General features: G+C 46.3%; 1 protein-coding gene across 2 annotated transcripts in view; it reads left to right on the top strand.

Moving 5' to 3' along the window:
- The first annotated feature begins 15,321 nt into the window (after window positions 1-15,321).
- The window catches only part of ppp2r3b (protein phosphatase 2, regulatory subunit B'', beta), a 150,134-nt gene continuing 140,431 nt past the window's right edge, over window positions 15,322-25,024 (top strand). Inside the window, exons 1-2 of one of the 2 annotated variants that reach the window (XR_015079812.1) lie at window positions 15,322-15,456; window positions 23,438-23,918. Coding sequence is in view for 1 of the 2 variants with exons in the window: in XM_085999595.1 (XP_085855721.1) it covers window positions 23,562-23,918 (357 nt within the window). In the remaining variant the exon portion in view is untranslated. The remainder of the gene's footprint in view (window positions 15,457-23,437; window positions 23,919-25,024) is intronic. The other variant, XM_085999595.1, reaches the window with a different exon arrangement.

The raw sequence follows: 25,024 nt of genomic DNA, 5'->3' as shown, positions 1-25,024 counted from the left end.
TCTTTTCCTTTTTACATACCTATAGAAGCTTTTACAGTCTGTTTTTATGTCTCTCGCTAGTTTACTCCCATATTCTATTTTCCCTTTCTTTATCAATTTCTTGGTCCTCTTGTGCTGAATTCTAAAATCTTCCCAATCCACAGGCTTACTACTCTTTGTAGCAGCATTATAAGCCTCTTCCTTTGATTTAATATTATCTTTAACTTCTCTTGTTAGCTACGGTTGGACCACTTTTCCTGTGGGGTTTTTGTGCCTTAAATGAATGTATATTTGTTGTAAATTATGTATTAATTTTTTTAATGCTAGCCATTGCTCATCCACTGTCATACCTTTTAATGTAGTTTCCCAATCTACCTTAGCCAATTCACACCTGATACTTACGTAGTTTGCTTTGTTTAGATTTGTTGTATCCGTGTGTTAATGGAGACACGGAATGCAGGAGTTGGTTTAACAGGTGTTTACTGAACAAAGTCTGGAGGTGAACTAACAGATACAAGACACTATACAGGCTTATATACCCGAGTGGTCACTACCGGTATTACAGTACACAGGGGCTCTTAAAGGTACATACACTACAATTCCTCCCCTTTTAGATAATTAGTACATAACATTTTAAGTAATCATTAACTAACATGTTTACAAGAACAATAATCTACACATTTGCTGCAGTTAATCAATTATAACTCAGTCTCTCTGGAGGCTTCCTGACTCGGTCCGGATAACGCCTCGGTGGTGTAGTAGTTTTCGGTGGTGTAGTAGGTTCTTTTGGCAAAGTCAATTCGGCTTGAATGCCAGTGTCGGGTTCATCTGGTTCCAGTATCACCGGATCGGAGGTAGATACTATGGGTATCTCTGCTTCATCATTAGGCGTATAGAGTTGTGGTGTAGGTTGTCCCTTTTCGGATGACTCTATGATCTGGTCAGCATGGTGCCTTATTATGCTTTCTCCAATGTCCACGGTATACATCAGCGGTCCTAGTCGTGTGCAAATAGTTCCAGGCTGCCATTTCTCGGTACGGTAGTCCTGGGCCAAAACTTGTTGACCTATCTGGAAGGTTCTAGTTGGCCTTTCATTCATGCCTTGAAATTGCCGGTTCTCTACGTCCCTCCTGATGTTTGGCTTGATCAAATCCACCCGGCATCTTAGTCTTCTATTGAAAAACATCATGGCGGGAGTTTGGTTTGTAACCACATGTGTTGCATTCCTGTACGCAAACAAGAAGTTATCTACCTTATGTTGTAGATTTATGTCTTCATTACCCATGGCCTTTATGGCCTTCTTGAAGGTCTGGACAAACCTTTCAGCTAATCCATTGGTGGCGGGATGGTATGGGGCGGACGTGTAGTGCTTAACCCCATTGTTTTGTAAGAACTTCCTGAATTCTTCGGACACAAATTGTGGTCCATTATCAGAACAGATCTGTTCAGGCAGCCCATTCCTGGCAAATACGGTCCTTAATACTGTGATGGTTTTTTCCGTGGTAGTGGAGGACATCTTTATTACCTCCGGCCACTTGGAGTGTGCATCAACTGCGATTAAGAACATTGAGTCCATAAATGGACCAGCAAAGTCGATATGTACCCTTTGCCATGGAGATGAGGGCCACTCCCATGGATGTAGAGGGGCTTGTGGTGGGGCGTTTTGGACCTTCTGGCATCCTAGACAGCTCTTGGTCATTTCTTCGATGTCTCCATCGATACCTGGCCACCACACAAACGCTCTGGCTAGGTTCTTCATTTTCACTCCACCCAGATGCCCCTCGTGAAGCTCCTTTAGCACTTTATCCTGGAGTTTGGGTGGAATCACCACTCTGGATCCACACATCAAGGTTCCTCGGCACACTGACAGCTGTTCTCTTCTTTGCGAGAATGCTGGCAACAGTGGTTAGCCATGTGCTGGCCATCCCTTCACCGTTAAATCGTAGACTCGTGAGAGAGCCGGGTCATTTCTCGTTTCCTTTTCAATGGTAGAATTTGTTACTGGTAGACATTCCACTATGGTTGAGTGGAACATCTCCACTGGGTCCACTGTAGGTGCCTCTTCTACCGTTGGCAACGGTAGGCGCGATAAACCGTCAGCATTCCCATGCTGTTTTGATCCTTTGTATTCTATGTCATATTGGTGTGCCCCTAGGAAAAGGGACCACCTCTGTAGCCTTTGCGCTGTCATAATGGGAACGCCCTTTTTAGGGTTGAATATGGAGACGAGGGGTTGATGGTCAGTCAACAAGGTAAATTTTTGTCCGTGTAGGTAATGGTTGAATTTCTTCACTCCCCATACCAGGCTGAGTGCTTCCCTGTTGATCTGGGCATAGTTACGCTCAGCTGAGTTCAATGAGCGTGACGCAAAAGCTATCGGCCGCTCCGAGCCATCAGGGAATCTATGCGATAATACCGCTCCTACGCCGTAAGGGGATGCATCGCACGCCAGTCTGATTGGCAGTGATGGGTTGTAATGAGCCAACACTTCCTTGGACGTGATCAAGCCTTTGCATTTATGGAAGGCACGTTTACAGTCTTCGCTCCATTTCCAAATTACTCCCATTTGTAGCAGTGCGTTAAGAGGGTGCAGAACAGTTGACAAGTTCGATAAAAATTTATGATAGTAATTTATTAATCCCAGGAACGACCTTAATTGTGAGACATTTTCAGGTGCTGGGGCTTTTATGACCGCTTCAATTTTTTCAGGTGACTTATGCAACCCCTCTTCGTTAATTATATGGCCACAATATGATATTTGTTTCTGGAAAAATTCGCACTTGGGGCGATTTGCTCGTAGGCCCCGTTCTCTCAGCCTAGTGAGCACCTGCTCCAAATTGGCAAGGTGCTCGTTGTCATTTTCTCCTGTTACAAGGATGTCGTCTAGGTAGCATTGAGTCCCCGGAATCCCTTGCAGGACTTGCTCCATAGCTCTTTGCCAGATAGCTGGAGCTGATGCTACTCCGAAAACCAGTCGATTGTACTGGTACAGGCCTTTGTGTGTGTTTATCGTGAGATACTTTTTAGAGGCCTCCTCAACCTTCATCTGTAGATATGCCTGTGCCAAGTCAATTTTGGTGAAACGTTTCCCTCTGGATAGTGAGGCAAAAATATCTTCTATCCTCGGAAGAGGATACTGTACCATGTGAAGGACCGGGTTTACAGTCACATTGAAGTCCCCACAGATGCGAATTTTTCTCTGTTCTTCAGATTTATCATTATTCAACGTTTTCTTCATGACTGGGACGATGGGTGTTGCCCACTCGCTCCAATCTACCTTGGATAACATGCCTGCCTTTTCCAAATTCTCCAGCTCTGCCTCGACTGCTGGACAAATTGCGTATGGCACCGGCCTTGCCTTAAAAAACTTGGGAATTGCCGCATCTTCCACTTTTATTGAGGCTGTGACGCCTTTCAAGGTTCCTAGTTCCTGTTGAAACACTTCTTTGGCGTTGGCCAAGATGTCTTTTAATCATTCAGGTATGACGTCATCATCATTTTTTTTCTTACTGGTCACCGTCAGTGCCTGAATGGAGTGCCAGTCTAAACGTATCTTCCTGATCCATTCACGTCCCAACAGCGGTGGACCACCATCTTGCAGAACGTATAAATACAACTTCTGTATTTCCTTGCCGTTGTATACAACAGGCACCCTTATTTTCCCTCTGGGGTATACTTTCTGCCCCATATATATCTTTAAGATAATGGATGTGTCTTTCAAAGGTATATGCGGAAATAGCCGCTCGTAATCCCGTCGACTTATGACGGTCAGAGCTGATCCTGTATCTAGCTCCATTTTAACTGGGGACCCCGCTATCGTGAGGGTAACCCAAATGGTCTGGTAATTTTCTTTGGCAATTACATTATATAATTTGAGACAGCTTAGTCTCTTGTTTCCGGAGTCGCTATCGTTCTTCTGGTCTTCGGAGCTACTGTCCGTCATCATTTGTACCTTTCTGTACTTTTCTTTATTGATTTTTTTCTGTCAGTGGATTTTTTGTTTCCAGATCGGCATACACGTGCAATGTGTCCTATCTTTCCGCATTGCCTGCATGCTTTGTCCTTGAACCAGCAGTCCCTCTGGTCATGGGTGGATCTGCCGCAGCGATAACATCTCTCGAAACCCCGTGTCATTTCATGGGTGCCGAAGTCCTGTGGCTTTTGCTGTATCTCTGCAGCTCCTCTTGCTGCTGCTTCGTATGATACAGCCACACTGAAAGCCTTGTCCAGTGTCAAATCTTTCTCAGAAAGTAGCCTTTTCTGTGTTCCTTCACTTAGGAGACCGCAGACAAATTTGTCTCGTAGAGAATCTGCCAGTCCTGCCCCGAATTGGCAGTGCTTTGACAGCTTTCTTAATTCGGTGAGGTAATCAGCGTTACTTTCATTCTTGTGCTGATTCCTCCTGAAGAATTTGAATCGTTCCGCTATCAGCAGCGGTGTTGGGTTTAAGTGCTCCTGTAGGGTATCAACAATCTCCTTAAAATTCTTGTCCATCGGTTTGGCTGGAGTGATTAAGTTTCGTAACAGCCCGTATGTCCTTGCGCCCATCAGATTTAGAAGTACCGATGCCTTTTTATCATCCTCTACTTCATTCGCTGTGCAATATACCTCCACTCTTTCCACATATGTGGCCCAATCCTCTATATCACTATCGAAAGCAGTAATATTACCAGTCTTAGGCATCCTGAAAATCAAAAATGGCACCTCCCGCGCTTTCCTTTCTTCCCTGCTGAGAAAAAATGGCGCCTCCCGCGCTTTCCCGCCGCTGCCGCTGCTGACAACGCTGTTCTCCACGGTTTTTATTTACACAGATATTTTTAATAGTTGGAGACTCGTTCCCGCCGGACTCTCTGGGACTTTTCCCTCCCTCTGCTTGGTCCGAACGCCGACCTGCTTTGCAGCGCCGGCCGTCTCCCAAGTGCTCCGCCCTCTGTCTCTGTTTGCCTCCGCCTTCCGACTCGCTGCTCGGCCCCGTTGCAGAGCCACCCGATCGAGCCCCAGCCCGCCGCCCAGGAAGGATTAGTGCAGTACCTGCCACCAGCCCGGCTAGCTGGTGAAAGCACAGTTTTTTTTCTTTTTTTTTTCTTCGACCTTCGTCTGAGGAATCGATCTCCTTGAGGTGCTGCCGAATTGCAGGTAAGTCCGTTTCAAATTCGTTGCCACTGTTGTATCCGTGTGTTAATGGAGACACGGAATGCAGGAGTTGGTTTAACAGGTGTTTACTGAACAAAGTCTGAAGGTGAACTAACAGATACAAGACACTATACAGGCTTATATACCTGAGTGGTCACTACCGGTATTACAGTACACAGGGGCTCTTAAAGGTACATACACTACAAGATTTAATACCCTAGTCTTGGATTTAAAGAAGTCACTTTCAAACTCAATATAAAATTCTATCATATTATGGTCACTCTTCCCTAAAGGCTCCTTTACTACAAGGTTATTAATTAACCCTTTCTCGTTGCACAATACTAGATCTAAAATAGCCTGTTTCCTAGTTGGTTCCTCAACATACTGATCTAGAAAACTATCTTGCATAATTCCATGAATTCGTCCTCCATACTATTACTGCAAATTTGGTTTGCCCAGTATATATGTAGATTAAAGTCCCCCATGGTTATTCTATTACCCTTGCTACATGCACCTCTAATTTCTTGATTTATACTCTGTCCTACATTACAACTACTGTTTGGGGTCCTATAAACAACTCCCACCAATGTTTTCTGCCCCTTGCTGTTTCTTAGCTCCACCCAAACTGATTCTACTTCTTAATTTTCGGAACTAAGGTCCTTTGGGGAAGAAATTCAGTATCGCCTCTTTTGGGGCGCAATTATCGGCTGGGCGTGAAGTTTAGCGCCTGGCGCTAATTATCGCCTCCAACTGCAAACTTAGCTTCTATCGCCCCTGGAGGTGATTGGAGCGCTAAATCAGGCGCTACAGACATCACATGTTCTCTTAAGGCGCTAACGCTGAGGAGCGAGGCGCTACCTCAGAGCACTGGCGAAGCTCATGTGATGTCAGTCAGCAATGGAACAAAGACACACTGGCGCCGGCCAGTTCTTAAAGGGGAGGGTCGATCTTGCTCTCCATCCACAACCTGCTCATTGCAGCCTTGAATTTCGGCCTGGAGAGACCTGTACATCAAATCTGCTGGAAAGAACAATGGAGAGGCCCAGGGAAAGAGCTCAGAGTGCAGCCCCCATAGTCTCTTCTAAATCGATGCAATAAAGGTCAAATCAATATGAACCTGCAAAGTGCTGCTCAGTACCCAAAACTCCTTCACACAACATTGAATCTCTCCAGAAGTCTCTCTCTCTCAGAATGCGTGGTGCAAAAATGTCACCGACAAATCAAGACAGGAAGCGCTCGCCTTTAAATAGCCTGGTTTAAGTGGAGCCGGTCCCAATGGAACAGCTCCCTCTTTCCCCAGTACTGGTGCCAGTGCCCCATGAACTGAAACCCCTTCCTCCCACACCACTCTTTGAGCCACACATTTAAACCTCTAATCTGTTTGTCCCAAGCCAATTTGCACGTGGCTCATGTAACAATCCAGAGATTATTGCCTTTGAGGTTCTGCTTTTTTATTTGGACCCTAGCTCCTCAAACTCCCTCAGCAGAACCTCATTCCTAGTTCTACATATGTCGTTGGTTGCTACGTGGACCATGACAACTGGATCCTCCCCCTCCCACTCCAAGTTCTTCTCCATCCACGAGGAGATGTCTTTAACCCTGGCACCGGGCAGGCAACACAACCTTCGGAACTCTCGATCGTGGCTGCTGAGAACTGTATCTATCTCCCTGACTATACTGTCCCCTACCACAACTACATTCCCTTTCACTCCCCCCACTTGCATGGCCTCCTGCACCATGGTGCCATGGTCAGCCTGCTCATCCATCCTACAGGCTATTCCCTCATCCACTCAGGCAGCAAGAACCTCATACCTGTTGGACAAGGTCAAAGGCTGAGGCTCCTCCAACACTGCACCTGGGGTCCCCTTACCTGCCTGAGTTGGAGTCACACCCTCCTGTCCTTGACCACTAAACAAACCTGTACCACTACCCAACCTAAGGGGTGTGACTGCCTCCTGGATCAAAGTGTCCAGGTAACTCTCCCCATCCCTGATGCCCCGCAATCTCTGCACCTCAGACTCCAGCTCAAAAACTCTGAGCTGAAGTTCCTCAAGATGCAGGCACTTACTGCAAACGTGGTTGTCCGGGATCACAATGCTCTCCACAAACTCCCACATGCTGCCGTTGTGGCACACCGCCTGCACTGCCGTCCCTATATGACCTTGATTTATTTAATTAAATTTATTTATATTTGTAATTAGGGTAACTTAGTTTACAGTGTAGTTTCTTGACTACTTACTTGATCTAGAGTAAGTTACGGGTACTGAAATTAAATATCTACCTGTAACACAAAGCACTACAAGTAGTGTCGGCAAAAAGCAGCAACTCCTTCGCTCTCTTCTCCGAATTCCCACTCTTTCCAAATTCCCAACCAAAGCACATAAACAGATTTATATGTAGCTCTGTATATATACTTAGCTAGTATTAACCATATATGGGTCTCTCTTTATTCAAAGATGTATTAGTTTCATGAAAAAGTATTTGGGAAATCTCTAAAATTATATTTGATTTCAAGAAATTAAACAGAAGAACTAAGTATCATCACAATGATATCACATGCAAAGGACATTGCAATGCAAGAGACAGAAAGCAGAGAGTAGTGGTGAACGATTGTTTTTCAGACTGAAGGTAAGTATACCGTGGTGTTGCCCGAGGGTTGGTATTAGGACCACTGCTATTTTTGATATACATTAATGACCTGGACTTGGGTATAAAGGGCATAATTTCAAAGTTTGCAGATGACACAAAACACAAAAATGTATTAAGCAATGAGGAGGATAGTAACAGACTTCAGGAGGACATAGACAGACTGGTGAAATGGGCAGACACATGGCAGATGAAATTTAACGCAGAGAAGTGTGAAGCGATTCATTTTAGTAGGAAATAATATAAGCTAAATGGTACAATTTTCAGGGGGGTGCAGGAACAGAGAGGCCTGGGGGTGTACAAACACAAATCTTTGAAGGTGGTAGGACAAGTTGAGAAGGCTGTTAAAAAGGCATACGGGACCCATGGCTTTATAAATAGAGGCACAGAGTACTAAAGCAAGAAAGTTATGCTAAACCTTTATAAAACACTGGTTAGGCCCCAGCTGGAGTATTATGGCCAATTCTGGACACCACACTTTAGGAAGGATGTCAAGGCCTTCGAGAGGGTGTAGAGGAGATTTACTGGAATGGTACCAGGGACGCAGGACTTCAGTTATGTGGAAAGACTAGAGAAGCTGGGATTGTTCGCCTTACAGCAGAGAATATTAAGAGGAGATGTAATAGATGTGTACAAAATCATGTAGGGTTTTGAGAGAGTAAATAAGGAAAAAATTGTTTCCAGTGGAAGAATGGTCAGTAACCGGAGGACACAGATTTAAGTCTGAGACTGAACCACACTGTTCGCAACCTTGGTGTCATATTTGACCCTGAAATGAGCTTCCGACCACATATCTGCAGCATAACTAAGACCGCCTATTTCCACCTCCGTAACATCGCCCATCTCCGCCCTTGCCTCAGCTCATTCATGCCTTTGTTGCCTCTAGACTTTACTATTCCAACGCACTCCTGGCTGGCCTCCCACATTCTACCCTATGTAAACTTGTGGTCATCCAAAGCTCGGCTGCCCGTGTCCTAACTCGCACCAAGTCCCGCTCACCCATCACCCCTGTGCTTGCTGACCTACATTGGCTCACGGTTAAGCAATGCCTCGATTTCAAAATTCTCATCCTTGTTTTCAAATCCTTCCATGGCCTCGTCCCTCCCTATCTCTGTAATCTCCTCCAGCCCCACAACCCCCCCAAGATATCTGCGCTCCTCTAATTCTGCCCTCTTGAGCATCCCTGATTATAATCGCTCATCCATTGCTGGCCGTACCTTCTGTTGCCTCGGTCCTAAGCTCTGGAATTCCCTGCCTTAACTTCTCCGCCTCGCCAACTCGCTTTCCTCCTTTAAGACTCTAAAAGGTGGTAGAGAAAAAGTGGGGAATTATAGACCGGTAAGCCTGACATCAGTAGTGGGGAAAATGCTAGAGTCTATTATAAAAGATGTAATAGCAGAGCACTTGGAAAGCAGTGACAGGATCGGACAAAGTCAACATGGATTTACAAAAGGTAAATCATGCTTGACTAATCTACTGGAATTTTTTGAGGATGTAACTGGTAAAATAGATAAGGGAGAACCAGTGGATGTGGTGTATTTGGACTTTCAGAAGGCTTTCGATAAGGTCCCACACAAGAGATTAGCGTACAAAATTAAGGCACATGGGATTGGGGGCAAGGTATTGACTTGGATAGAGAACTGGTTGGCGGACAGAAAGCAAAGAGTTGGAATAAACGGGTCGTTTTCCGAGTGGCAGGCAGTGACTAGTGGGGTACCGCAAGGATCGGTCCTAGAACCCCATCTGTTCACAATATATATTAATGATCTGGATGAGGGAATTGGATGTAATATCTCCAAATTTGCAGACGACACAAAGCTGGGCGGGAGGGTAAGCTACGAGGAGGATGTCGGGAAACTCCAATACGATTTGGACAGGTTGGGTGATTGGGCAGAAACATGGCAAATGCACTATAATGTGGATAAATGTGAGGTTATCCACTTTGGTGGCAAAAACAGGAAGGCAGATTATTATTTGAATGGCAATAGATTGGGAGAAGGGGAAGTGCAAAGAGACCTGGGTGTCCTTGTGCACCAGTCGCTGAAGGTAAGCATGCAGGTGCAGCAGGCGGTTAAGAAGGCAAATGGTATGTTGGCCTTCGTAGCAAGAGGGTTCGAGTACAGGAACAAGGATGTCTTGCTACAGTTGTACAGGGCCTTGGTGAGACCGCACCTTGAGTATTGTGTGCAGTTTTGGTCACCTTACCTGAGGAAGGACGTTCTTGCCATGGAGGGAGTGCAGCGAAGATTCATCAGGCTGATACCTGGGATGGCAGGAATGACGTATGAGGAGAGATTGTGTCGATTGGGCTTATACTCACTGGAGTTTAGAAGATTGAGAGGGGATCTCATCGAAACCTATAAAATTCTGTCAGGTCTGGACAGACTAGATGCAGGAAGGATGTTTCTGATGGCCGGGGAGTCCAGAACCAGGGGTCATAGTCTAAGGATAAGGGGTAAGCCATTTAGGACTGAAATGAGGAGGAACTTCTTCACCCAGAGAGTGGTGAACCTGAGGAATTCTCTGCCACAGAGGGCGGTGGAGGCTAGTTCATTAAATATATTCAAGAAAGAGTTGGATATATTTCTTGAGGCTAAAGGGATCAAGGGATATGGGGAAAAGGCAGGGACAGGGTACTGAATTTGGATGATCAGCCATGATCACATTGAATGGCGGAGCAGGCTCGAAGGGCCGAATGGCCTACTCCTGCTCCTATCTTCTATGTCTATGTTTCTATGTTTCTATGTTTAAAACCAACTCTTGGACCAAGCTTTTGGTCACCTGCCCTAATTTCTCCTTATGTGGCTCGGTGTCAAATTTTTTGTCTTTTAAAACTCCTGTGAAGCGTCTTGGGACTTTTTACTACGTTAAAGGCATTATATAAATGCAAGTTATTGTTGTTGTAATTGGCAAAAGAACCAGAGGTGACATGAGGGGAGAAGAATTACACAGCAAGTTGTTACAATCTGGAATGCACTGCCTGAAAGGGTGGTAAAAGCAAATTCAATAGTAACTTTCAAAAGGGAATTGGATAAATACTTGAAGGGGAAAAGTTTGCTGGGCTACGGGGAAAGAGCAGGTGAGTGGAACCAATTGGATAGCTCTTTCACGATGGGCCGAATGGCCACCTACTGTGCTGTATCATTCTATGATTCTATGAATATGATTTATGTTATTTTGTCAAATGGCTGCAAACACATGATGAGAGACTCAAAAAAATTAAGAGCAGAGAAGGTTAAAAAAGAACTGATACAAGTTTTCAAAGTTTTGAAGGAGTTTGAGAGGGTAAACAGCAAAAGATTATTAGCAGCATTTGGTGGCTTAGTAATAAGGAGGCATGAGAAAGGGGTGGTTCCCGGTTAAGCATTGTCTCGATTGTAAAATTCGCATCCTTGTTTTCAAATCCCTCCACGGCTTCGCCCCTCCCTATCTCTGTAATCTACTCCAGCCCCACAACCCTCCGAGATATCTGCACTCCTCTAATTCTGGCCTCTTGAGCATCCCCGATTTTAATTGCTTCACCATTGGTGGCTCCGCCTTCAGCTGCCAAAGTCCTAAGCTCTGGAATTCCCTCCTTAAACCTCACTGCCTCTTTACCTCTCTTTCCTCCTTTAAGACACTCCTTAAAACCTACCTCTTTGACCAAGTCTGCCCGAATATCTCCTTATGTGGCTCGGTGTCAAATTTTGTTTTTTTATAACGCTCCTGTGATGATTTACTATGTTAAAGGCACTATATAAATACAAGTTGTTGTTGTAGTTGGAAGAAACTTTTTTATGCAAAGAGTTATCAGAATATGGAAGCAATACTACAAGTGGCTGTTGAAGCTGAGTTAATTATGGCATTTAATAGGGAATTCCATAAAAGCTTGAAGGGAGGGGGGGAAATATTAAAGCCATGAGAAAGGAAATTGAGAACTTTGTTCATGAAGATGCTGCCTCTTTAAAGAAAAAGAAAGACTCGCATTTATATAGCGCCTTTCACGACCACCGGACGTCCTAAAGCGCTTTACAGCCAATGAAGTACTTTTTGGAGTGTAGTCACGGTTGTAATGTAGAAAACGCGGCAGCCAATTTGCGCACAGCAAGCTTCCACAAACAGTAATGTGATCATCCGTTTTTATTATGTTGAAGGAGGAATAAATATTGGCCAGCACACCGGGGAAAACGCCCCCCACCCCCGCTCTTCTTCGAAATAGCGGCGCAGGATATTTTACGTCCACCCGAGAAAGAGCAGACCGGGGGAGGGGCGGCCCTCGGTTAAACGTCTCGTCCGAAAGACAGCACCTCCTGGGTGCTGCGCTGGGAGCACCAGCCCTAGGTTTTTTTGTGCTCAAGTGCCTGGAGTGGAGGTTGATCCCAGAAACCTTGCCAAGATTGCCTTTTGTGTCAGCTATGGCTCAGTTGGTAGCACTCTCGCCTCTGAGTCAGAAGGTTGTGGGTTCAATGTCCCATTCCAGAGTCTTGAGCACAAGAGTCTAGGCTGACACTCCCAGTGCAGTGCTGAGGGGGTGCCGCACTGTCGGAGGTGCTATCTTTTGGCTGAGACGTTAAACCGAGACCCCCGTCTGCCCTCTCAGGTGGACGTAAAAGATCCCATGAAATGGCACTATTTCGTAGAAGAGCAGGGGGAGTGATTCCCGGTGTCCTGGCCAATATTTATCCCTCAATCAACATCATTAAAACAGATTACCTGGTCATTGTCACATTGCTGTTTGTGGAAGCTTACTATGCGCAAATTGGCTGCCGCGTTTCCTACATTACAAGAGTGACTACACTTAAAAAAAAAGTACTTCATTGGCTGTGAAGCGCTTTGGGACATCCGGTGGTCCTGAAAGGCGGCCTAGAAATTCAGTATAGCCCCGTTTGGGGCGTTAGATCTGGCGAAGCGCTAAGAGTACCGCCAGCTGCGACTTAGCACCACCTGGCGCGATATTGGGTCGTTGCGCCCCTGATGGTGTTTGCGGCGGTAAATCAGGCGCTGCACGCGACTCTTAAGGCGCTAACGCGGAGGCGTTACCCAATATCGCTGCGGCGGGGCGCAGCGCAGGTGCTTTCAATAATCACTTTCCCTGAGACACACTGGCGCCGGCCAGCTCTTAAAGGGGCAGGTCAATTGGCATCACCAGACACACTCACTGCCTTGTAGGCCTTCAAAGCGGTGGGAGCCTACCTGTGGCGCACCAGCCTAGCAAGAAATGGAAAGGGTGAGGCAGAGGGCGGAACGCCTCACTGATGGGGCATTGGATGCTTTGGTTGGCGCAGTGGAATCAAGGCCAAGGAAGATGGCCGGATTGTGATTTATGTTTTGGACAGTCTCCCGGGTGTGAGAAACAGTTATGTGTCAATGTATTAGTTTTGCTTTCTGTTGCCATAGCTTTCTCATGTTTGAAGGAACCACATTTTGTGTAATGAAACACTTTCTTCATTTACAATGGCCATGCCTGCTATTTACATGCATCTTGCCTTCACAGGCTTGGGGGTATCAGACCGGCTGCAGATCTGGCTGAAGCAGCTGGTACAGCTCAGTCACCACCTCCTTCCTAAATCGCAGCCTTCTGACACACTGCTCCTCCGGCATGTTCATGTAGGAAAACTGCTGTCGGAAAACCCTGCCAGCGTAAGGTCTGCTGTGGCGACGTCTGTTGGCCCTCCTCCGTCTGGCCATGCCCGCCCCCCTCTCCCAGCGTCTCAGTGCCCTTTCCAGATGATTCAGCAGCAGGACGTTCCCCTCCAATGCAGGCCCCATAATAAGTGCCCACAGGAAGGTTCCCCATTGTCAAGGCTCACCAACAGCAAGGCGATGGTCAGAAGGCTGCTGTTCCTCTGCCAGCGTGGGCCCAGTGGTCAAATGGCTCTCAGTGTGCAGGTCAGCAACTCTTTGTAGCTCTCGAGGAAGTTGTGCACCAGAAATGTGTGCCGTTTCTAAACCACACCAGTCCCCTTTAAATAACGCTCCTCCAGCCCGAAAGCGACTTGGTAAGGCCCAGGAAAACTGTCACTAATAGCGCCAGGCGCTACGGAGGCGGGCGCCACTGAATTTCCTGTCTGGGGCGCCGAAAAGGCGTTGCGCACTCAGATGACATCATAATTAGCCTGCGCCCATGAGCGGGCGCTAAGCGTTAGCGCCGGCGCTAAATGCATACTCAATATGGGGCGAGGCACTAAACGCCTTGCGCCCCACCGGAATTTGGCTATCGCCCCAGTTATTGCCCTCTTTAGGCGCTAATCCCTGGCGCCACCAACCGAATTTCTAGGCCGCTATATATAAATGAGAATCTTTCTTTCTACCCTCATCCATGCCTTTGTTACCTCTAGACTTGACTATTCCAACGCTTGACTATTCCAACGCACTCCCGGCTGGCCTCCCACGTTCTACCCTATGTAAACTTGAGGTGATCCAAAACTCGGCTGCCCGTGTCCTAACTCGCACCAAGTCCCGTTCGCCCATCACCCCTGTGCTCGCTGACATACATTGGCTCCCGGTTAAGCAGCATCTCGATTTCAAAATTTTCATCCTTGTTTTCAAATCCCTCCATGGCCTCGCCCCTCCCTATCTCTGTAACCTCCTCCAGCCCCACAACCGCCCCCCACCCCCACCCCCCGAGATAGCTACGCTCCTCTAATTCTGCCCTCTTGAGCATCCCCGATTATAATCGCTCAACCTTTGGTGGCCGTGCCTTCTGTTGCCTCGGCCCTAAGCTCTGGAATTCCCTGCCTAAACCAAAGATGTGCGGGTTAGGTTGATTGGCTATGATAAATTGACCCTTAGTGTTAGGGGGATTAAATACGTGGGGTTACGGGGATAGGGTGGAACATGTGTTGGTGTAGGGGTTACGGGGATCGGGTGGGATATGTGTCGGTGCAGGCTTGATGGGCCGAAATGGCCTCTATCTGCACTGTGGGGTTTCTGTGATCTGTGATTCTGTGACTCTCCACCTCTCTTTCCTCCTTTAAGACGCTCCTTAAAACAAGCTTTTGGTCACCTGCCCTAATTTAGTTCTGACCAAAGGTCATCGACAGGAAACGTTGACTCTGTTTCTCTCTCTCCTTGGATGCCGCCTGACCTGCTGAGCGTTTCCAGCATTTTTCTGTTGTCATTTCAGATTTCCAGCATCCGCAGTATTTTGCTATTGTATTCTAATTTATCCTTATGTGGATCCGGTGTCTTAAAATACTCCTGTGCAGCACCTTGGGACTTTTTTTTTTAACTACGCTAAAGGCGCTATATAAATACAGGTAGTTGTTGTTGAATGCACTGGTCTGTGGCAAGCAGAGAGTTGGGGTTTTTTTACGCATGGTATCATTTATTCAAGCTTTGTCTGTACTTTTACATTCTTCCAAGAAATCAGCAGTCTGTACAGCAAATTTATAACGATGCAACATAACCCAACCTACAGTCATTCCTAGTTGGATTTCATGACAATTGTAAAATGTTTGGCACATCCTAAATTCTCTTACATTGATGAGGGTCTGTTATGACCAGTTGTTGTTGTGCAGCAGCAGGAGGCGACAGGCCGCGGCGGCGGCGCTGTTGCTCCGGCAACCGGGCGCCCTCGCGAGAGTTGGCGCCGAGTGAAAGCGCGCCGGGGACGGCAGCGGCGGGCCAGTTGCCCCCAGGGGAGGTCGCGGGTGGAAACTAAGAGGCAGCGGAGCCTGCTCGACAGGAGCCGGCTGAGCGTCAGTCACTGAGGCGGGGGTACGTATCTCGGGCTGTGTGCAAACATAACCAGGTTCTGGCAGCTCAGACTCTCTCCGGTCAGGTCCGCCCCCCCCCCCCCCCCACACCTCGAATCCTATCTTCGGAGCTGTCAGTGGTGGATGGCATGGCAACCCAACGCTAGGTTTCAGTTTGCATTTAGGCCAAAGCTCCCTCCCACCCTTCTCCTAGAAACATAGAAGATAGGAGTAGGCGTAGGCCATTCGGCCCCTCGAGCCTGCTCCGCCATTCAATGCGATCATGGCTGATCATCCAAATTCAGTACACTGTCCCTGCCTTCTCCCCATATCCCTTGATCCTTAAGAAATATATCTAACTCCTTCTTGAATATATTTAATGAACTGGCCTCCACCGTCTTCTGTGGCAGAGAATTCCACAGGTTCACCACTCTCTGGGTGAAGAAATTCCTCCTCACTTCTGTCCTAAATGGCCTACCCTTTACCTCCTCCCACGCCCCTCTATACAGTGATAATTAACTTGCTGCATTTCCATCTTTCTCATTTGCAAATAGCTGCCTGTGTTTTAATGCACTGTTTATACTTAAAGAATTTAAATATTCATTTTTTTTTAAATTTACCAAAGTGCATATAAAAAGAAAAGGCTTGCATTTAGATAGGGCCTTTCACGACCACCGTCCAGACTTTACAGCCAATGAAGTACTTTTTGAAGTGTAGTCACTGCCGAAACACAAAAGCCCCAATACTGCCGGTGCTGGAAATCTGAAATAGAAACAGAGAATGCTGGAAATGCTCAGCAGGTCAGGCTGCATCTGTGGTGAGGAAAAACAGAGAGTTAACGTTTTGGGTTGATGACCTTCCGTCACTGTTGTAATGTTTGTTTTTAATTTGGGCAAGGAATGTTCGCTAGGACACCGGGAGAACAGCCTGCATCACTGGAACAACCAGAAATGTCGTCTTCGATAGTCAGTGGCATCTGCTGTGCAGCGCTCCCTCAGTACTACCCCAGCAGTCAGCCCTTCATATATTTGATTAATGAAGAAAGACTTGCATTTCTATAGCGCCTTTCACAACTTTAGGAAGTCCCAAAATGTTTGCAGCCAACGAAGTACTTTTTGAAGTGTAGTCACCGTTGTAATGTAAGAAACGCTGCGGCCAATTTGCACACAGCAAGCTCCCACAAACAGCAATGAGATAATGACCAGATAATCTGTTGGTTGAGTGATAAATATTGGCCAGGACACCAGGGAGAACTCCCCTGCTCCTCTTCCAATAGTGGCCGTGGCATCTTTTACGTCCACCTGAGAGAGCAGACGGGGCCTCGGTTTAACATCTTATTTGAAAGATGGCGCCTCCGACAGTGCAGCACTCCCTCAATACTTTTGTGCTCAAGTCTCTGGAATGGGACTTGAACCCACAACCTTCTGACTGAGGTGAGGATGCTACCCACTGAGCCACTGGCTGACATATAAGAGAATGGTTGATGGAGGGGGATTCGGTGATGGTTATGCCGTTGAATGTCAAGGGGTGGTGGTTAGATTCCCGCTTGTTGGAGATAGTCATTGCCTGGCAGTTGTGTGACGTGAATGTTACTTGCCATTTATCAGTCCAAGCCTGAATGTCGTCCAGGTCTTGCTGCATGTGGGCATGGACTGCATCATTATCTGAGGAGTTGCAAATGTAACTGAACACTGCGCAGCCATACCTTTGCTATATCCAGTGTTTCTTAATGTCAAGTGGAGTGAATCAAGTTGGCTGAAGACTGGCTTCTGTGATGGTGGGGACCTCGGGAGGAGGCCGAGATGGATCATCCAATCGTCACCTCTGTCTGAAAATGGTTGCAAACGCTTCAGCCTTGTCTTTTGCACTCGCGTGCTAGCCTCCGCCATCGGATATTCATGGAGCCTCCTCCTCCTATTAGTTGTTTAATAGTCCACTGCCGTTAACGACTGGATGTGGCAGGGCTGCAGGACTTTGATTTGATCCGTTGATTGTGAGATCGCTTAGCCCTGTCTATAGCATGCTGCTTCTGCTGTTTAGCATGCATGTTGTCCTGTGCTGCAGCTTCCCCAGGTTGGCACCTCATTTTTAGGTATGCCTGGTGCTGCTCCTGGCATGCTCTTCTACACTCCTCATTAAACCAGAGTTGGTCGCCAGATTTGATGGTAATAGTAGACTGAGGAATATGCTGGGTTGAGGCTACAGATTGTGGTGGAATACAACTTTGCTGTTGCTGATGGCCCACAGCGCCTCATGGATGCCCAGTTTTGAGCTGCTAGATCTGTTCTTAATCTATCCCATTTAGCACGGACAACACGATGGAGGGTGTCCTCAGTGTGAAGACAGGACTTCGTCTCCCCAAGGACTGCGGTGCTCACTCCTACCAATACTGTCATGGACAGATGCATCTGCGACAGGTAGATTGGTGAGGACGAGGTTAAGTAGGTTTTCCCCTCATGTTGGTTCTCTCGCCACCTGCCGCAGGCCCAGTCTGGCAGCTATGTCCTTTAGGACTCGGCCAGCTCGGTCACTGGTGGTGCTACCGAGCCACGCTTGATGAACATTGAAGTCCCCCACCCAGAGTACATTCTGTGCCCTTGCTACCCTCCGTGCTTCTTCCAAGTGGTGTTCAACATGGAGGAGTACTGATACTATTGTCAAAGCATGCAAATTCACTAAGCAAGTATGTAACTGTATCAACTTCTAATTGAAGATGCATTTCTTTTTCCATAATATATAAATCTAACTATAGTAGATAGTGTTTGCCATTATGTAAATAGTCTTGTTATCTATCCTTAAAGATCCTTTTAGGCCATTTATAATTACAATAGTGTTTGCCCATCCATCCCCTCCCAGGTGTCTCACTGGGGCTGAACCCAAAGGTGTGCAATCTCTCTGCCCTGTTTAACCCTCAGCTAAGTGTTAAACCCCATTTATTATTCATTACCAAGACCACAATTCTACCTCCACATTGTTACCAGCTTCACCCTACCTCGTCTCTTCCATTGTCATTAAAACCCTTATCTGTAGTCTTTTTTTCCCAGATTTGACTTCTCCAACTCAACGCCCTCCTTGGTGGCCCCTCAAGCTCTAATCCATTCAAATTCTACTGCCTTTTTCCTGTCCTGTTCACCCGATACCCCTGTCCCTGCTGACCTCCACTGGCTTCCAAGTCCAAATGCACTGGATCCTCATTTGTTGACAACAATTATTGGCATTTAATGTAGAAAAAAGTCCCAGGGTTTTTAAGGAGGGTCTGGGGAGATGGGGTGTTTAGGTAAGGAATACAAGACTGTGAGGCCTAGATAGCTGAAAGCACTGCTACTAATGGTAGAGTGGGTGGGGGATGCACAAGAAGCCAGTCAGGGGAATCGAAAATTTCAGCAGGTTACAGTGATTGGGAGGGGTGAGGCCATGGAGGGATTTAAACACAAGGATGTGAATTTTAAATGTGAGGAGGCAGGGGGAAAGGGAGGGATCGGAGGCAACATAACTGAGCAAGTACAGGGGTGATGGATGAGTCGGACTTGGTGTAGGATATGATTGGGCTGCAGAGGTTTTGATTATGGAGGGGGGAGGATGGGAGTCTGGCCAGGAGATCATTGGAGTAAAGTCTGGAGATGTCAAAGGCATGAATGAGGGTTTCAGCAGCAGATGGGCTGATGCAGTGGCGGAGGTAGCTGATGCTACGTTGGTAGAAGTAGACGGTCTTTGTGAAGGAGAGGATATTGGGTTGCAAACTCGGCTAAGGGTCGACTAGGATGGCGAGTTGTGAATTGTCTGGTTTAGCCTGAGAATGTCCACGGAGGGGAATGGAATCAGCGGTGAGCGATGTGAGTTTGTGGCGAGGGCCGAAGACTGTAACTTTGGTCTTCCCAATGAGAAAATGCCAGCTTATCCAAGACTACATTTCAAACAAGCAGCCTGACAGTAGAGAGTGTTAGCGGAATGGTAGATCTGGTTGTCATATATGCAGAAGCTGACTCCATGTTTGTAAATGATGTTGCCAAGGGTAGCATGTAGATAACGAAAAGGAGAGAGCAAGGATAGATCCTGGTTTGGGGGGAGGGGTGCTCCGGTGATGCAGGAAGAGAAGCTATTGCTGGAGATGTTCTGGCTACGATTAGACAAATGAGAATTTAACCACGCGAGAGTAATCCTACTAAGCGGACAATGAAGGGGAGGTATTGGAGGAGGGTAACGTGATGCTGTGGTTGACCGTGTCAAAGGCTGCAGAGAGGACAAGGAGAGATAATGTACACGGTCACAGTACAGAGGATGTAATTTGTGACTGGTTAGGGTTGTTTCAGTGCTGTGGCAGGGGCGGAACTCTGATTGATTGGGAAATAATCAACAAATCAAACTGAATTATGAGAAAATTGAGCACGAATTTGGGAGGTAATAACATGTTTGAGGGATCTGGAGGAGAAAGGGAGATTGGAGATGGGGTGGCAGTCAGCAAGAGAATCAAGGACAAGGGTGTTTTTTTGAAGAGGAGGAGTGGCCATGGCTGTTTTGAAAGGGAGGGGTGCAGTACTTGAGGTGGGGGAACCATTTATAATGGTGGGGGGGGGGTGGTGGTGCAGAAAGTGAAGTGGGATGAGGTTGAGGGTCCAGGAGGTGGGTTTGATGAATTTGAAGATGGGAGGAAAAAGTAGAGCAAGATGGTGTTCAGGGGTCTGGGTGGAGATTTGAACTAGTGGGGAAGGGAGGAAGCAACAGAGGCAACTGAATAGATGGTCTCTATCTTGGTGACAAAGAAATTTGAGCCCCTTTCAGTTGTTGGAGGTGACCATGGAGAAGCCAGGGGAGATGGGTATTAAGGAAACAGTTGGTAGTGGAGAAAACAAGGGAGTCGTTATCTTTGCTCTAGAATAGTGGGTGATTTTGGTAGACGAGAGTAAGGTTTGGAAGTCCTTGGTGTGAGCCAGCCAGATATTGCGATTGATGTTTCAGCTATCGTGGACCCGATATGTTCAACTCTGATCCTTTTGGAGTTGAGGGAGTGAAGATGGGGGCCATACCGCGGGGAACAACCAGGATGGGAGATGGTGAAGATTTTGCTAGGTAAAGGTGTCAGTGGTGTAGATGAAGAACCAAATCAATAGCTGCTGAGGTATCCTAGTGAAAGTTTTTGCTGTTGGGAGCTTGAAAGTGCAATTGTATGCAACTTCGCTTTCCCCCCCACCAGGAGCTGATGTAGAAGGTATTCAGACTGGAAATGGGTTGGAGCATGTGGATGGTGAGAGATGCAAGGAAACTGGTTATTTTGTCGTGCAAAGTCGCTTGATAGATTTTGCATATGTAACCCTCCTTTTCTGTTTTTCTCCAACACAATCTTTTGTTGCTTACTACTTTATTCCTGATTTAGATTCCGAGAGAATGGTCAAATTGGAAAATATCAATGATCTTCATCTGATCTAGCATTACCAAGCAGATTTGATTAACTCAAGGATTCAATATGAGTGTCCTAAAAGCACAGGGCAAAAGTACAGTTGATTAGATTAAATACATCTTTCACATAACTGCTAGCCATGTTTAATGCTTAATATCAACTGGAGCGCATTCAGGACTGCAGGAAGAGATTATGTCGTCACTATGGTGTCATTTATGTAATCAATGTTCCAGACAACTGCATTAATCAGCTACATGTCACCCAAGATAACCACCAAACATTTATTGGCAGTACTGTAATTGGAACATTAGAATGTTTTGATCTGTGATTGGAAAGAAGGTACCTGCTTTTAGTCCTTAACAAGCAACACACTGATCTTTTTTTGATGAGCAAAGTTGTATATTTACGGCAGTTACATTAAATTTTAGCAATTGATGCACAAACAATTGAAACTGATTTTGGGACGCTGGTGGTTCAGCATGTTATTGATTTTAATTTTTTTCTATTTCTTCTTGGGGTGTGGACAGCACTGGCAAGGCAGTAGTAATTGCCCATTCCTAGTTGCCCTGCGGGCATTAAGAGTCACTTGTATAGCATAGGTCTAGAGTCATGTGTAGGCTTGACCAGATATGGGTAGCAGATTCCTTCACTGATGAACATTAGTGAACCATTTGGGTATTTATGATAATCCAATGGCTTTCATGGTTATTTTTCTGGAGACCGATCACAAATTACCAGATTTATTAAATTCAATTTCACAAGTTGCCACGGTGGAATTTGAACTCGCAACCTCTAAAGTAGCTGCTAGGTTACTATAGCTTAATATGTTGTAATACAGAGTGCCCTTGAACTTTCTCACATTGTAAGTTTCCAGTCTTGGCTACCATTAGTGATACAGGCCATAACCAGCGATTTGATGCTAATCAATTCAATTCAATTCAATTCAAATCGCTTTATTGGCATGACAAGGTACATCTTATGTTGCCAAAGCATCGAAAAACATTCATGGTTGAACACAAAAATACAGATCTATCCATACAGTGTATAAACAGATATACCCCTGAGTGTATAAATATACATTCATATAATTTGTATATACTCTTTTTTTATATTTAGTGGTTGTCCCTCTGTTTATGGCAAGCTGTAACATAGTGTGCCGCTAAGGTTACACAATTTCTCTCTTCCCCTAGTAGGTATGGGAGTTTTTGGTCGTCATTCAAATTTCTGAATTCCGGGCATATTTTTGTGAATTTTGGGTAGAAATTCTCCCTTATGCCCTGATATTTTCTACAAGCTGTGAGGAAGTGCATCTCTGTCTCCACCACTCCCTGACTGCAGTGAGAGCATATCCTGTCCTCTCTTGGTAGCCGGGTCTGCCTGTGTCTACCTTTTTCGATCGCCAGGCTATGTTCACTAAGTCTGTACATTGTCAAGGTTTTTCTCAGTTTGCTATCCTTTACCACGGTCAGGTAATCAGCCATGTTGTATTGTCTGTTTAGGGCCAGGTAGCAATTGAGTTTGTTTTGGGTTTTTGTTGTTTCTGCCCAATATGACATATTTTTCCTTTTGCTTAGTGACGATTGTGTTGGGTCGAATTCTTTGTGTTACGCTGTCACTGTCCTGGGGCTGGTTATTGTTAGTAGTTACTTCACTGAGTCCCAGGACTAGTTGACTGAGGGTATTCTTCTTTATGGTCCTCTCTTGGCATTTCAGGGCTTCGTGATGATAGCAGTGGGGGTTGCTCATTTTTTAGGTGTTTCCAAAATTTGGTGGCTCTTTTTTGGATAGTGATTATTAATGGATATTGGCCTAGTTCTGCCCTGCATGCATTGTTTACGGTTTTCCTTTGAGTCCGGAGGATACTTTTACAGAATTCTGCATGTAGGATCTCAATTGGGTGTTTGTCCCATTTTGCAAATTCTTGTTGTGTTAGTGGTCCCCACACCTCACTGCCATAGAGTGCAATTGGTTCAATTACTGATTTAAAAATTTTGAGCCAAATGCTAATTGGGATTTCTATTTGGATTGATTTTTTAATGGCATAGAAAGCCCTTCTTGCTTTCTCTTTCAGTTCATTCACAGCCAGATGAAAATTTCCCGTAGAACTGATTTTTAAGCCCAAGTATGTGTAGTTAGTGGTTTGTTCAATTTTGGTTGTTCCTAGTGTGAAATTTATTTTGGGTCCCTGATGTCTGGATCTTTGCTGGAACACAACGACTTTGGTTTTTTGGGGATTTATTGTCAGGGCCCAGGTCTGGCAGAACGACTCCAGCAGATCCAGGTTCTGCTGTAGACCCTCCTTAGTTGGTGACAGCAGAACCAGGTCATCTGCATAGAGGAGGAATTTAACCTTGGATTCACATAGGCTAATCTCTGGCCTGCCCTCCTCTCCTCCACAGGAAGCAGGGAAAAATCAACAGGTGAGTTACCTCAAGTTCCTCTGGTCTATCTCTTGCTGACTGGTTCAAGTGTGTTATTTGACACTGGCTGCAAAGCAGATTGTCTGTCTACCTTGCCAGATGCAGGAATAGCAGGAGGAAGAAATGAGCAGCAATAAAAGGTACAGAGCCCGTTGTTTTAACACAACTTTTCCCTTTCCTTTCCTCAGGAATTATAATATTTGCGTAAAGTTGAGGAAGACGGGACAGGATTTTGGCTTTCACGGACAATCGGTTGACAACAAAGGCTTAACAATCATCTTGGTTATTTGACACATCCTGAAAAAGTTGACAATGCCTGCTGCCCCAGTTCTTAAAATGAAAGTTGATGAGCTCTTCCTGTACTGGTTGAGTGAGACGACCACACAGTCCATGCTGAAAGATTACTTGAAACGAATAGAGAGTGGTGAAACAATTGAGGTAGGCATTGGTGATGCAACAAATGACCAGCCTCTGACTGGAAGCAATAACAAGAATCATTCCAACTCCGAGTTGAATATATTGGGTTACTCAACGTCTCCTTTAGTGACTTCTAAATACTTTTCAAGTCCTCCATCCCAACTTACTTCAGCTCTCCCGTCTGGTACATGTTCAAGTCCTAGAAATGGATTAAATGCTCGAGCAACACGGAGATCATCGGGGACAAAAGCAGTAAGTTTTGCATGTTTTCCACTTGAAACAAAATTTTCTATATTTAAAAAAAAATTGTATATTGCCATACCAAAACAATCATACTGTTACTAAATTGTAGTAATGTTTTTTCACCCGAGGTCCCCTCATGGCTGAGTTGGTAGGTGCACTATGATCTGTTACTGAGCTGTACAGCCCAGAAAAGTTCCATGTTTTATCCCTAATCTGTGGTAAATTAGCTGATCACAGCAAGAACACTGTTAAAGCTTTACAGTGGACCTCCGCACCTGCAAGGGTAGGTTGGGAGGGAAGAGCAGAGATGCTTAGGAGGCCAGAGCCACAGGTACAAAGGGCTGGAAGAATGTAAGTTGCAGAGGCATAGTGGAGAGGTTTAGGAAGAGAATTTCCAAATTCCTTGGTGTAATGACCGATGGTGGGAAGGGGATGCACAGCAGTCCAGCGTCAAGGTGCGAGGTAGGATATAGAACTGGAGGAGATTGAAGTGGGATGGAGCAAGGCCAGGGAGGGATTTGTGGACTAGAATGAGGGGAGTGGAATCCAATGGAGGTCGGTGAGGCTAGGGGTAATAGTATGGGATAAAATTTGGATGAGAGAGCCCTGGATGAGTTCGTTTGTATGGGGTGAAGCTTGGGAGGCTGCTGAGAATGATTTAAAATATGGTATAAATTCAAATAAATTGCTCCATAGTGGTTTATTAAAAGCAAACACCAAGGCCTAGAAATTCAGTGGCCTCCGCCACCCGTTAGCGCCCTAAGAGGGCACTTAGTGGGTTTTGCGCCACTGGCCACGCCTCCCGCTAAATTTAGCGGGACGCTAATGGCGGCGCTAGCCGTTAGCGCTGCGCCGCTACCGATGATGTCATCGGCGTGCGCAGCACCCCGCTACCGCCCCGATCGTGAAATTTAGTAGCGCCCCCTGCTTTAACGCCGGTCACAATTTGCGACCGGTTCAGGGGGGCCTACCTGCGGCGGTAGAGGCGCTGAGGTGCGGGGCGGCCATTTTGTTTGCTGGCCGCCTGCCAGCACCTCTCCACGTCGCCGTCCCCGGCCTCCTGAGCCGCCCGCCCCCCCCCCCCCCTGCAGAGTGCCGGCTGTGTCCCAAGAGCC

This window comes from Somniosus microcephalus, chromosome 10, assembly GCF_052327205.1.
Source record: "Somniosus microcephalus isolate GS21.2 chromosome 10, FLI_Smic_1.0, whole genome shotgun sequence".
NCBI lineage: Eukaryota > Metazoa > Chordata > Chondrichthyes > Squaliformes > Somniosidae > Somniosus > Somniosus microcephalus.
The sequence above is the reverse complement of the archived record's forward strand: the minus strand, read 5'-3'. Positions and strand labels throughout refer to the sequence as shown.